Source organism: Dama dama, chromosome 31 (genome assembly GCF_033118175.1).
Source record: "Dama dama isolate Ldn47 chromosome 31, ASM3311817v1, whole genome shotgun sequence".
NCBI lineage: Eukaryota > Metazoa > Chordata > Mammalia > Artiodactyla > Cervidae > Dama > Dama dama.
In genome coordinates, this window is record NC_083711.1 from 41,515,486 (window position 1) to 41,528,490 (window position 13,005).

Consider the following 13,005-nt stretch of genomic DNA (forward strand, 5'->3'; position numbering starts at 1 on the left):
TTTTAGCCATGTTTGACTAACAAGAACATGTACTACTGGGTTATCTGAGGGAAAATGTAAATCAGGTTTCTGTCATTTTGGCAGCAGGCTTTGAATATGTGTATTTCCACTTCAGTTAACTGTTACTTTAGTAGCTGGCCAACACAGGGAAAGCTTAACTATATACAGAAAAGTGAAAGTGAAGTCACTCAGGCGTGTCCGACTCTTTGCAACCCCATGAACTGTAGACTATCTGGCTCCTCCCTCCATGGGATTCTCCAGCAAGAATACTGGAGTTGGAAGGAAATGGGCTGCCATTTCCTTCTCCAGGGGATCTTCCTGACCCAGGGATTGAACCTGGGTCTCCTGCATTCCATGCAGATGCTTTAACCTCTGAGCCACCAGGAAAGCAGCATATCACAGAAGTTTTTATTTTTTATTTTTTTTAATTTAAAACTTAAAGTTGGATAAATCTGAATTCATATTAATTTTTTACCATTAATTTACCATTATTGTGTGTACTCTGTTCTTTGATATTCTATAATAACTTGACCAAGACGTCCTTTGAATAAGAAAGGTAAATAAAACACGTTAACATACCTACTTTCTTCTTTCCACTTCTTATTTCTACGTGGTGGCTCAGTGGTAAAGAATCCGCCTGTGATGCAAGAGACACAGGTTCTTTCCTGGGTCAGGAAGATCCCCTGGAGAAGGAAATGGCAACCCACTCCTATATTCTTGCCTCGGAAATCCCATGGACAGAGGAGCCTAGCGAACTAGAGTCCATGGGGTTGCAAAGAATCAGACAAAACTTAGTGACTAAACCACAACTATTACTACCACTTCTTACCTGGGTTTTATTTTTTTGAATACTGAACCTTCTCAGTTTCTAAAGTAATACATAATAGGAGAAATGTTGCATTAGCAATTTTACATCCGAAGGAGAAAAGGAGATACTTTTACATTACAATCATTGTTTTCCCTACCATAAGCAAAGATAATAAAACATAAGTATTTACCCCTTTTAGAGGTAATTTCAAAATTTTCCATGAGGATTTAAGAATGAAAAAAGTTTAATAGAAAGATAGGTATTCAAGCACAAGTGAATTTATTACAAGGGAGGGGAAAAGTTTGAAGTAAGTATATTCTATAAAGAATTTCCCCTTATATATTTAAAGGTAATGGTTCTTACCAGTATAATAATTTTATTAGTGAATATAAACCTTTCAGTCATACTCTCAAATGTGCTGAACAACCTGAGTGAAGAATTTAGAGATTCTGTTTGTATCAAGAAAAGGAAAATTTACTTGTATGCCTCCCACATACTGTGGATCACCATGTTCTTAAAGTTGGCAGTCAACATCTGCCCTTTCATCAAAAGTACAATTGCTCATCTGCCCATAGTAACGTTATACTTCAATTAGATAGAAAATCCTGGAGAAGAAGAGAACATCCGCCTTTCTGAAATGAGGTCTTACTAGCAATATATGACAAAAAACTTGCATTTGTTTAACTAAATGTTTTGCATTAATTTTTTTAGATGACTGTCCTCCAATGTCATACAACCAGCCTAAATTGATCCGAAAATAATTTGCTTTAATGATTTACGTAAAATTAAAAGCAGATTTGTCTTGCTTGTTCAGACTATCATTGAATTTCTTTTATATGTTGGGCATGCTATTATTTCTGTTTGCACTTCATTTGTTTATTCTGTAAAATAAGATTAATATCTACCTTGATTATTTCAATAGAACTGTTGTGTGATTCAGTTGAGATGGTACCTTTGAAAGTTCTTCAGAAGAGAAAAAGTATCTACATTTAGGTTGTTACTGTAGAACCTATCTTTGTACTCAGGATAGAGTTATCCTTCAATGAATATCTGTAAATAGATGATTAAATCCTATCACTTATTAAATTCAGGTAGCTATCAAGTTCCAGAAGATGCAGAGTAGAGTCTGTCCCTTACTGTGCCACCAAACATCCTGGATTTTCAGATGTAAAACACAGAGACTGACCATTGTGCTTTCTTAGGATCTTTTTAGTTCCATTAAGCTATGATTCTGTATAATTAATACATCTCAATGGAATTCTCTTTGTCTTTTTTTATCATTTACAAATGCTTTCTGCTACAAGACAAAGAAAGCTTGACCACAGTGACAAAAAACAGGGTGTTCCTTTTCAGACATTATAAGAAATCTTGAGATTGGTGCTTGCTTGGCAAGCAAAAGCAGGGTATACATCTCTCTAAGTTTCTTGGCTTATAAGGTAGTGTCTCCTGTAACCATTATGCCCATAATCAAAGTTAGAATAATGCAGATTGAGTGGTTTCAGTGCATCTGAATCATCTTGCTAGAAAAGAAACTGAAAGCTTTCATCAGATTTCTGTTTATATATCTCTTTAGCCATCTCTTTGACCATAACTTTGGCCATCCACCCCAATTTGCAATGAAATCTGAGTTAGGGAGTACTTGGCAGAACACAGTTCTCAACAAAATCAGGATTCTGTTAACAATCAGAAAACAGGATTGGGATACGGAGTACTTAACCAACAGTGCCCACCATGTTCCTCTACTTAAGAGTTTATCTTTTCATGTTGTGATCCATTTGTGTATTTAATCATGCTTCTTATAGGCCAACTCCTACTGTCTTTTCATAATCTTTCTCAAATGGGATTTCTTCTGTGTGTTTCTTCCAACAGCTCAATCAGAATGAAATACTTGCTCCAGGTGGCCTGTGTTCTGTAAATTTCTGTTGCCTGCTTTCACATAGCAAAGGCATTTTTGGAATGGACAAAATTAGGGATACAAAGTTAGTATCTTCAAGACTAAGAAGGAGCCTGGACAAAAGTTAATGACTGACAGATATTTATTAAACTGCATTGGCTTAGATGGTAAAGCATCTACCTGCAATGCAGGCATCCCGGGTTTCATCCCTGGGGCGGGAATATCCCTTGGAGAAAGGAATGGCACCCCAGTCCAGTATTCTTGCCTGGAGAATTCCATGGACAGAGGAACCTGGTAGGCTACAGCCGATGGGGTCGCAAAGAATCAGACATGACTGAGCGACTAACACATCTTACCTACCCTAATTTTACTGTTCTCATCTCCAAGGTTATTAATTACTCAAAATTAGATCAAGTTTGGTTATTAGCTCAAGTTATATTCTTAACTTCTAGGCTTAATAACTAGCTACTTTCAATACTACCAGAAATTCTGTGTTGTGGTGCTGTAGCTAAGAAGTGATTATATGACTGTCTTGTCTTGACTTTAAGTATCACATACATAGCCATTTATAATATTAACAAAAAATGATTCAGTGTTTGGTGAATACCTTTATGCTAAATGTTGTAAAAACCATAAAAGACTCCAACAAAAACAAAGAGCTAAATTTACAAGCAAACAAAACAACAAAGTACGTTGGAACACTGCAACTTAATCTTTTAGAGACTCAGCAATGCCCTCCTTGCAAATTCAAAGGCACTCAGTGATGAGCTAAATTGAAACCAGAAGTTAAATGCATAATTTGTTTAGACTTTATATCATTTCCCCCTGAGGCAATATGACACGAGATATGAGGGGACCTTCCTAATCAGTGTTTAAGGACAATGTTCAAACTTTAAAATCCTAATCTAAGTTTGGTTAAGGCTTCTTTTGTGACTCAGCTGGTAAAGAATCCGCCTGCAATGTGGGAGACCTGGGTTTGATCCCTGGCTTGGGAAGATCCCCTGGAGAAGGGAAAGGCTACCCACTCCAGTGTTCTGGCATGGAGATTTCCATGGACTGTATAGTCCATGGGATCGCAAAAGGTTGGATACAACTGAGCAACTTTCACTTCACTCACTCAAGTTTGGTTCAGTTCAGGTCAGTTCAGTCACTCAGTTGTGTCCGACTCTTTGTGACCCCATAAATCACAGCACGCCAGGCCTCCCTATTTGAGTGGCTCTCAATATAGAACCAAAAGTTATTCAATTTAATGTAATATGATCCTAGAGCAGCCATTCTTAGTAGGAATTTGAAAACAGTAAGACTGGGTTAATGATTACTGTCATTTTGTTGTTTGTTGTTTAATTGCTAAGTCATGTCTGACCCCGTGGACTGTAGCCCGCCAGGCTCCTCTGTCCATGGGATTCTCCAAGCAAGAATACTGGAGTAGGTTGCCATTTCCTCTCCAGGGGATCTTCTCTACCCAAGGACTATTATTTTAAGTTATTCTAATTTTTTGCCTTGTCAATGTATTTTCCTCGGCAGTGCTATCTCCCAAGAAGTGTTCAGTAGGAAGAGACACTATTATACAGTATCTTATCTTTCAACATACATTTAGTGATTATAAAAGTTAAGATTTATTCATACAGGTTTTATTTAAAGGTAAATAACCTGTTATTCACAATATGAAGTTGACATTAACAATTTGGAATTCAATCATACAGATAGTCTATAGGGTCTATTCTCTAAGTGCTTTAAACCATCAAATCTCAGTGTAGCTTTTAAATTGAGTTTTAGAGACTTAAGAAATTACTAGCTTCCAAAGATAATCTAGAAGAAATTAAAGCTAAAGATCCTGAATTTCTTCTTCAAAGGAATGTCAAGGGATTTTTGTTAGGGTTTTCGCTATGATTTCAGTTCTCACTGCAATTATGAAAATGAACCAAATGAAACAGTACATTTTAAATTTTATATCAGATTAAATGAAAAGACTATAATGGAGACATTTCTGTAAAAGTTGTAAAGAGATGGTGAATTCTAAACTGGCAGCAGAATTTAATATCTGGTAACCAATTCATTGAGCTTAAAAAAAGAAAGAAAGAAACCACATCATTCAGAGGTACTACCAGGAAGAAAGATAACATGATTATTTTAAAAAGCTTTAATCTAGTAAATATTCACATGTATATTAGTTTAAATAGAAATTATACCTCCCTGTGTATTTGAGATACAAATTAGGAAATATATTAAAATCTCTATTTTAGGCCATTAGCAGAGAAGTTAAGGGATGACACTGTCAAGAGAGAAAAAAAATGTCATAGATCAGGAGATCCATATATAAAGAATCTTAAAACATAGACAAAGCCATGATTTCTTCCTTCAGTTTACAATGCGTGAGCATAAAATTGTTTATACATCAACTGATTAGAAAACAAGTGGGTATGTAACACAGTGCTAACTACAGAGCAGAGTCTGTGCACATTGCATCATGTTTAAAAAGGAAATGGCTGCATGATGACATGGCTTTGCTTTATTTTCTCCACAAATGGTCCAATGCCAAGTAAAGCTGTGAAAACATGAACTGGAAATTTCATCACACTCTAGTGCCAAAATCATCTAACTCTTGTGGGTTTTTTTTTTTTCCCCCTTAACATTTGGTGCAAGTACAAACATATACATGGAGAAACTATATTGGGCCACATTATTTGCTTCCGTGATTTCTGGGAGGGAAAAAACAAAATGGATTTTATTCATAATAAATGCATGCCCTAGCCTCCTGAAATCTGTTTGACGTATTTTCAAGGATCCACTTTCAAATTTATCACAGAATTTTAACAGAGTCGTTTTGTCTGTAGCTTGTCGACCAGGTTTCTACAAGGCTTCAGACGGTAACATGAAGTGTGCCAAGTGCCCACCTCACAGTTCTGCTCACGAAGATGGTTCAGTGAACTGCAGGTGTGAAAATAATTACTTCCGAGCAGACAAAGACCCTCCATCCATGGCTTGTACCCGTGAGTAGTTTTGCTGCAACCCATGCCTCCATGTTTGTTTTATTTACTTTTTTCTTCTTCTTATTGTGTTTTATTTTTTGTTTTTAGCGTTTGGCCCATTTCCTTCTGTTATCCATGTGCAAATTAAAAGCTTTCTCTGCTTCACTCTTCATGCTTGGCTCACCACAAACGCAACATTTATCACACAGAATGAATTAGTTTTTAAATCACTTCTTACAACAGGACCCCTAGAAAGGAAAAAAAAAGAATTCTATATCTTGTTTTAGATCTTGCATTATTTTGACAGGGTAGGGGAGGTTATAGGCATGGGATTTGCGCTTTTACTTTTCTGTTCCCTCTTGTTATGTTTTGGTCATAGGTCACAGGGAAAAAGAACTAAGATTTATAAAACTAATACTAAGGTTTTCATAACTATTCACAAGGGCATTGAATTTAGTAGTAGATTCCTTCCTTGGACTTTGTGAATGCATCTTCAACCTGGAGTCCAAACTCCCCCGTTCATAGGTTGGGGAGGACGGTCCTCTGGAATCCATGTGTCTATAATCTCCCAGATCCTCTAAGGACGAATTAAAAGTATAAAATAAAAGACAAGATGGTTATTTACCTCTTTCAGTTCCATTGTAAATTATCTATTTCCCTTGTAGTAGAAAACCAACGTGAGGCTCATTAATCTTTGTTGAACTACTTTGCAGGACCTCCATCTGCACCGAGAAATGTGATATCTAATATAAACGAGACCTCGGTTATCCTGGACTGGAGCTGGCCCCTGGACACAGGAGGCCGGAAAGATGTTACCTTCAACATCATATGTAAAAAATGTGGGTGGACTGTAAAACAGTGTGAGCCGTGCAGTCCAAATGTCCGCTTCCTCCCTCGACAGTTTGGACTCACCAACACCACGGTGACAGTGACCGACCTCTTGGCACACACTAACTACACCTTTGAGATCGATGCCGTGAACGGGGTGTCCGAGCTGAGCTCACCACCAAGGCAGTTTGCTGCCGTCAGCATCACGACCAACCAGGCTGGTGAGTACATGCTGGGCGCTTCCTCTCCTGCCATCTCAGAGCCAAGGAACAGTTTCAACAGAAAAGAGTGGAAGAAAGGGCAGGCGGAAAAAGATGTGAAAAGGTTATTCTCTTCTATCACTTTTGGACAGTTATGGTACATTAACTAGCTCAATTTCATTCTTCAGAGTGAAAATAAATCATATTTGTTAGATGATTTTAAACTAGTTTAATCCACCGCTTAACAATTTGAAAGCTTTTTAAATATTTGGAGCTCTGGAGATAGTACTTGTGGGGCTCCTTGCAACGTTTCCATATTTTCAAGAAGTAAACAGAACATTGGCTCAAGCTTGGAAGAGCATATTATATACAGGATATTTAAAGCTATAAATATCTTTACCATAGTTGTAATTTTATCAGATCTGTGTATAGTTGATCAGTTATTTTATGCTCCCCAGAAGCTCTGAGTAGTATAGATCAGGCAGTTAAAACTCTCTGGTTAATTAAAAAGAAGAAAATAAATCCATTTTATTTAATAGGCACAATTTGTATCTTAAAATTAAAAATATGGAATTTGAGGAGAAACTGTTAAAAAGAGATCTTGCTGGAAAACAGTTTTAATCACTGATATAAAAAATTTCCAGGTATACATTTTTTGGTGATTTCACCAACTGTATTTTCCTCTGAAAATCTTTTCGTAATCAAAAAGAATAGCTATACTACCCAATCATAAGCAAAGGGCTTTTAATATAGAGTGGAAAACTTAAGCACACAAATGTCTCACTTTTTCCTTACATCCACAACATTTCTCTTTTCTTTACAGTTAGTAAATCCTGTAAATTTACTCTTCAATTAAATCTTCGATCACTCTTTAAATCTTCTTTTTGTGATTTTATTTATTATCGTTTTTTTTAACAGTATGGTGTCCAGAATTGTTGATGGGGTTTTAGTTGTGATTCTCTCAAACATATAGAAGAGTTACACTTTGTAGATATACAGAGATTCACCAGTGATATCCCTTTAAAATAAGGCAATCATTTTTGAACCATGATAACTAGGATGAATGAATAAAATGAAATCAACAAAGCTCATGCAAAATTAAGCTGATAGATATTTATTGTGCATAACTGTTGCCATAAGATAGCATAATTAGAGATACATTTCAAGCAATTCAATTCAGAGATATTATTGTATAATTTTTATGCAAGCAAAGAAACATTGGAGCCAGAAAGCGGGGGAAGGAAGAAAAAGGATGGCACTCTGAGGATGCTTCAGCCAGAACTACAGACCCTCATGTCTGCTCCCAGGGGCACTCTCCCTGAGCTGGAAGTTAGGGTTGAATGTAAACTCAGCTTCTTTTCTGCATTTGGTTTAAATTATGGAAGTCCCCCAGCTCTCAAGCAAGATTTGTTCTTTGCTTTGAAGGTATGAATACTGAATGTCAGAAGGAATGAGTAAGGAAAGATGACTACATTTTATCAGCTGGAAGAGGTCTTAAAGCAGCCAAATAACTAGCCAGGGAACTCGTCACTTTCTTTCACTTGTCTGACTCAGGGAATTTAGTTAAACTACCAAAGTACAAAAGTAGTATATCATCAGGATTAATAGCCAGCAAGTATGCACGAGTATGACTTTGCTGGTGGGTAAAATTGTATACTTATGTCCACACTGATTAGAAGCAGGCACAGTTACTTCTGTAGGTGAGCATAGAAATGCATCTGTACTTGTTAATTCAAGTACCCTGAGAGGGCCCCTAAACCCAATATATCAGGCCCCCCATTTTCTTCCCCCATGATCTAGCAATCAAGGGATAAATCTCGGCCTTAGAGGCATTACTATATCAGTACCTCAGGTCCCCCTTCTTCCTCGCCCTTAATCCAGCAACCAGAATGATAAATCCTGGCAGCAGAGAGGTCTCTAGATCCCTGTGCTGGAACTCTTCCAGCCTGACGGCTCCATGTCCCTGCCATGCCAGTTGACAGGTGTTTTGAATATAACACCTGGCAGAGTCCATGTTTAAATGTGTCTCTTTCTGCTTCTAAACCCCTCTTTAGTTCCCACATTTCTTTCTAGTCTCCTATATTGATGAAATTCTTATAATATTACACTGTCTCATGGTGATAAATAAAGTTTATTTGTGGAAAAGACATGACTTTTTAATCAAGTGCACTTAATCATTATTTTAATCTTCCTTACTGAATCTGTAATCTCTCCCACTAGAAGGTAGATCTCAGATCAAGCAGCATATGCTTTTGTTTTGCTTCAGTTAGTGATATTTAAACTTTGTAACTAATAATATTTAAAGACTTGTAACTTAGGTTTATTTAACTGTCCTCCATGAGAGAAAAAATAGATGAGTAATGTTGTTGCTATGTATCACATGATTACAGCTTCTCATATTCAATGAATGCAGGAATTTTAAGAAATTATAATTATGTGGCAAATGGCTTTCCTGAATCCCATATTTTACTCTGATTTACTACCTTGTTTAAAATAGGAGCATCAATCTGTGTTATAATTATCTCCCAAGTCAAACAGAAATGTATAAAAACAAGCAAGCGCTCCTTGCTTCCTATCTTATCATTGACCTCTGGCTTTCTGACAATGCATTTATCAGGAAACTAATAGTTCCAGATATTTACAGTGAATGAATCTACGTAAAGTGGCAACCAAAAGCAGGCCAAGACTTTAAAAAATAAATGGGGTTGATACTTTGGCCCTCCCAGTAACAAATCACTGGGTAAGACAAAGATTCGACAGGAATGAAATCAGTTACTTTTGCTAACCTCACTCTCATTTTTCAGAAAAATCACAAATATGTCTACAACATGTACCATGAGGCGTTGTATATGTTTATTTCAGGTAGTCTGTGTCATTTTTGTGCCTGGGGAAGAAGAGGTCTTTGTTCCATCGTTAAATCCCTACGGTGAGATATATAAGCAAGATTAGAAGCAACGCCAGTTCTCCAGAGTGTTTCATTGTTTTGCTTTATTTTTGCTCTTGTGAAGGTTAATGGACTTGTAGCCTTGAGAAATGAGCTCCCTAACTCTAGAAAGATATGGCTATGACAGCTATGATGCCTGGTGTTTAAATTCCTACTATCCTCTCTATCTCTGACATGGCTATAAAGGGGAAACGTGAATGTGTCCCTTTTAATTTAGTTTGTGAGATTGAATTTGTTGATTTTTCTCTTGATTACATTGTAAATGCCATGTGATGACCACACGATAAGGCACCTTCTAAATTGTAGAGGATTATGTTGTAAATTCGGATGTGAGTTCCCAGCTCTTAATACTTTCACAAAGTATGTCAGTGAGATAAAAAGCATGGTCTCTACATAAAGATTATACCCATGAATCCATCACTCAAACATGTACAGAAAGAACTGCAGATTGCAGAACGAAAATCTATAAAGTTATACCTTGGGGTAAATTGCTACTTCTTTTTACTTCTTCGAATGAGTGTATTTACCTTTCAGTTCTGGAAAAGTCATTCCACTAGTGGAATATTTGTCTGTTTATTCTCAACTTGCATCATAGAATCTGCCCTTTCCCCACTAGCTATAGCATGTAACAATCTCAGACAAGAAGAGGGGACACTAAAGAGAATATACTGGCTTTCAAGTTTTGAGATCCACCTTACCCCCATTTTGTAAAAACTGAGATCCAAGGAGATTTTTCAATTTTTTAATCAAGCTATCAAACTTCTACTTAAGGCTCCCAAATCCAACTCCAGTTTCAACTTCATTCTCATGTTCTTTCTGTCATTCTATAATTCATGCCATATAGCTACAAAAAGAAATGCTGTCTTTGAGAGAGAGGGGGACTTTCCTAGGAAAATCTGCCATAACCTATGCCACCTACAATAAACTTAGTCTTTGCTTCTCAGTCATTAATCGCAGAGTTTCTTAGGGGTATTCTGCAACAGAACTTCTTTATCATCTCCACTCTTCCCCAAATTTAATCTTATCCCTTACTCCCTCATTCTACACAGAAGATTTTCCCTCTGAGACATTGTGATTTATAGCAAGAAATATATATATTTGGTCTTGGTCCCAATTTATGGCACAGAACTCCTGAAACTCTTGGAATTTCCTAAGTGATAAGAGCAATAAAGGGTATTTTGTTATACATTAAAAACCCCTTTCAGTCATAGTTGAGTTTACATTAATAAGGTGAAATTTGGAAGTTCACTTTGGAAAGCCCCTAAGGGTGGTGGTTATTTGCCAGGGGAACTGACCATGTGATTAGAGAGTTGGAACTTTTAGCCACTCCACTCCTCAACTTTGCCTCTGAGTAGGGTGGAGGGGCTTGTTGTTGTTCAGACGCTAGGTCATGTCCAGCTCTTTGGACTGTTGCACCCCATGAATTGTAACATGCCAGGCTCCTCTGTCCTCTATCATCTCCCGCAGTTTGTTCAAATTCACGTCCATTGAGTTGGTGATGCTACCTAACCATCTCATCCTCTGCCTCCCTCTTCTCCTTTTGCCTTCAGTCTTTCCCAGGAGCAAGATCTTTTCCAATAAGTTGGCTCTTCACATCAGCTGGCCAAAGTATTGGAGCTTCAGCTTCAGCATCAGTCCTTCCAAGGAATATTCAGGGTTGATTTCCTTTAGGATTGACTGGTTTTATCTCTGTTACAGTCCAAGGGAGGGCCAGAGATAGAGTTTAGTCATCACTGGTCAACGAGGTAATCAATCATGCCTATGTAATGAAGCCTCCTTAAAAACTCAAAGGACATGGTCCAGAGAATTTATGGGTAGATATGTTGTTAGGTAACATGTCTGGATAAAATTTTGAAATTATCTGCCCAGTACCTTGCCCTGTTCATCTCTTCATCTGGCGGTCCCCAATTTGCATTCTTTTTTGTAATAAAGTGTAAATCTAGGAGGTAAAATGTTTTCCTAAGTTCTGTGAGCTGCTCTAGTAAATTAATTGAACATTAATAGTGGGTCATGGAAACCTCTGATTTATACCTGGTGGGCCAAAAGCACAATAAAATCTAGACTTGAGATTAGTATCTGAAAGGGGGATTGGGGAGGTCTTATGGGACTAAAGCCCTTAACCTGTGATGCAGACTCCGGATATTTAGTGTCAGAATTGAAATTAAATCGTAGGACACCCAACTGGTGTTGCAAGATTACTTGGTGTGGAGAAAATCCCCACACATTTGGTGACCACAAGTGAAGTATTGTGTGGAAGAGATACACAGGAGTGTGTTTTTCTGCTTACACTGCCTGACTTACTAAGACCATAAAGTTTAAGAGGGAAAAGAAAATGCTATCTCACTGGCTTTTCTAAATCTTATCCCTCTTCTTGGTACCCACTAACTCCCATTGACTCCTGATTCTAAAGAGTGTGCTCTCAAGCAAATCACTTCCCCTGCTAACATTGTAGACAAACACTCTTCTGGCTCTTTGTCTTTGCCTTTTATGTTGCACCAGTGTTTTTTTCATCTTAGAGGAAGATACCAATAATTCCATAAGCATCTGCAACAACAATACACACACACGGAAACACACACATACACACATGGGTGCACATTCCAAATGGTTTTACTCTCCGTGATTTTATCCTATTTTCTCCTATTTTTCAAACTAAGTTTAGACATTTTCGTAAAGTAATCCTTTCTTCTGTCTTGTTCTCTCATTCAGAGTCCAGTCTGGTTTTCTGTCCTCATTCTACAAAAGTGCCCTCCTGAGAACCAGTTATAATTTCCTACTTGCATCTTTCTGTTAAAGTGAATGCAATTGTTAGGAAAAGTGTGGATTTCATAAAGGCCTGGACCTTGTCTTGGGCTTTCCTGGTGGCTCAGCTGGTAAAGAATGTGATTGCCAGTGCAGAATACGCAAGAGACGTGGGTCCAATCCCTGGGTCAGGAAGATCCCCCGGAGAAGGAAATGGCAACCCACTCCAGGGTTCTTGCCTGGGAAATCCCATGGACGGAGGAGCCTGGCTGGCTACAGTCCATGCGGTCGCAAAGTGTTGGACACGACGGAGCACACATGCCTTGGACCTTGCCTTATGTTCACATTTGTGATTCTCAGACTTCAGACAGGGCTTTCTATCACCTTGTATTCACTCAAATGTTTATTGTTGAATGAGTGATTGATTACTGGAAATGTCCACCATCCAACAGTGAAAACATTGATTTTCAAACCACTCTCGCCTTAATTTTTTTTTTCCTCTATTACTGGGACTGCCATTTGCCTCAGTTTACCAGTTTCTAGCACTTTTTCAAGGGTCATCTTTGGTTTATCTTCTACATTTAACATTTAAGAAGTACTCCCATGCTACTGATTTTTCC

At 37.6% G+C, this 13,005-nt stretch overlaps 1 protein-coding gene across 2 annotated transcripts in view; it reads left to right on the plus strand.

Annotated features, from left to right (window-relative positions):
• The window catches only part of EPHA3 (EPH receptor A3), a 386,765-nt gene that overhangs the window by 247,508 nt on the left and 126,252 nt on the right, over positions 1–13,005 (plus strand). For both annotated transcript variants that reach the window (XM_061134299.1, XM_061134301.1), the window contains exons 4-5: positions 5,537–5,692; positions 6,385–6,720. In XM_061134299.1, the coding sequence (XP_060990282.1) occupies positions 5,537–5,692; positions 6,385–6,720 (492 nt within the window). The remainder of the gene's footprint in view (positions 1–5,536; positions 5,693–6,384; positions 6,721–13,005) is intronic.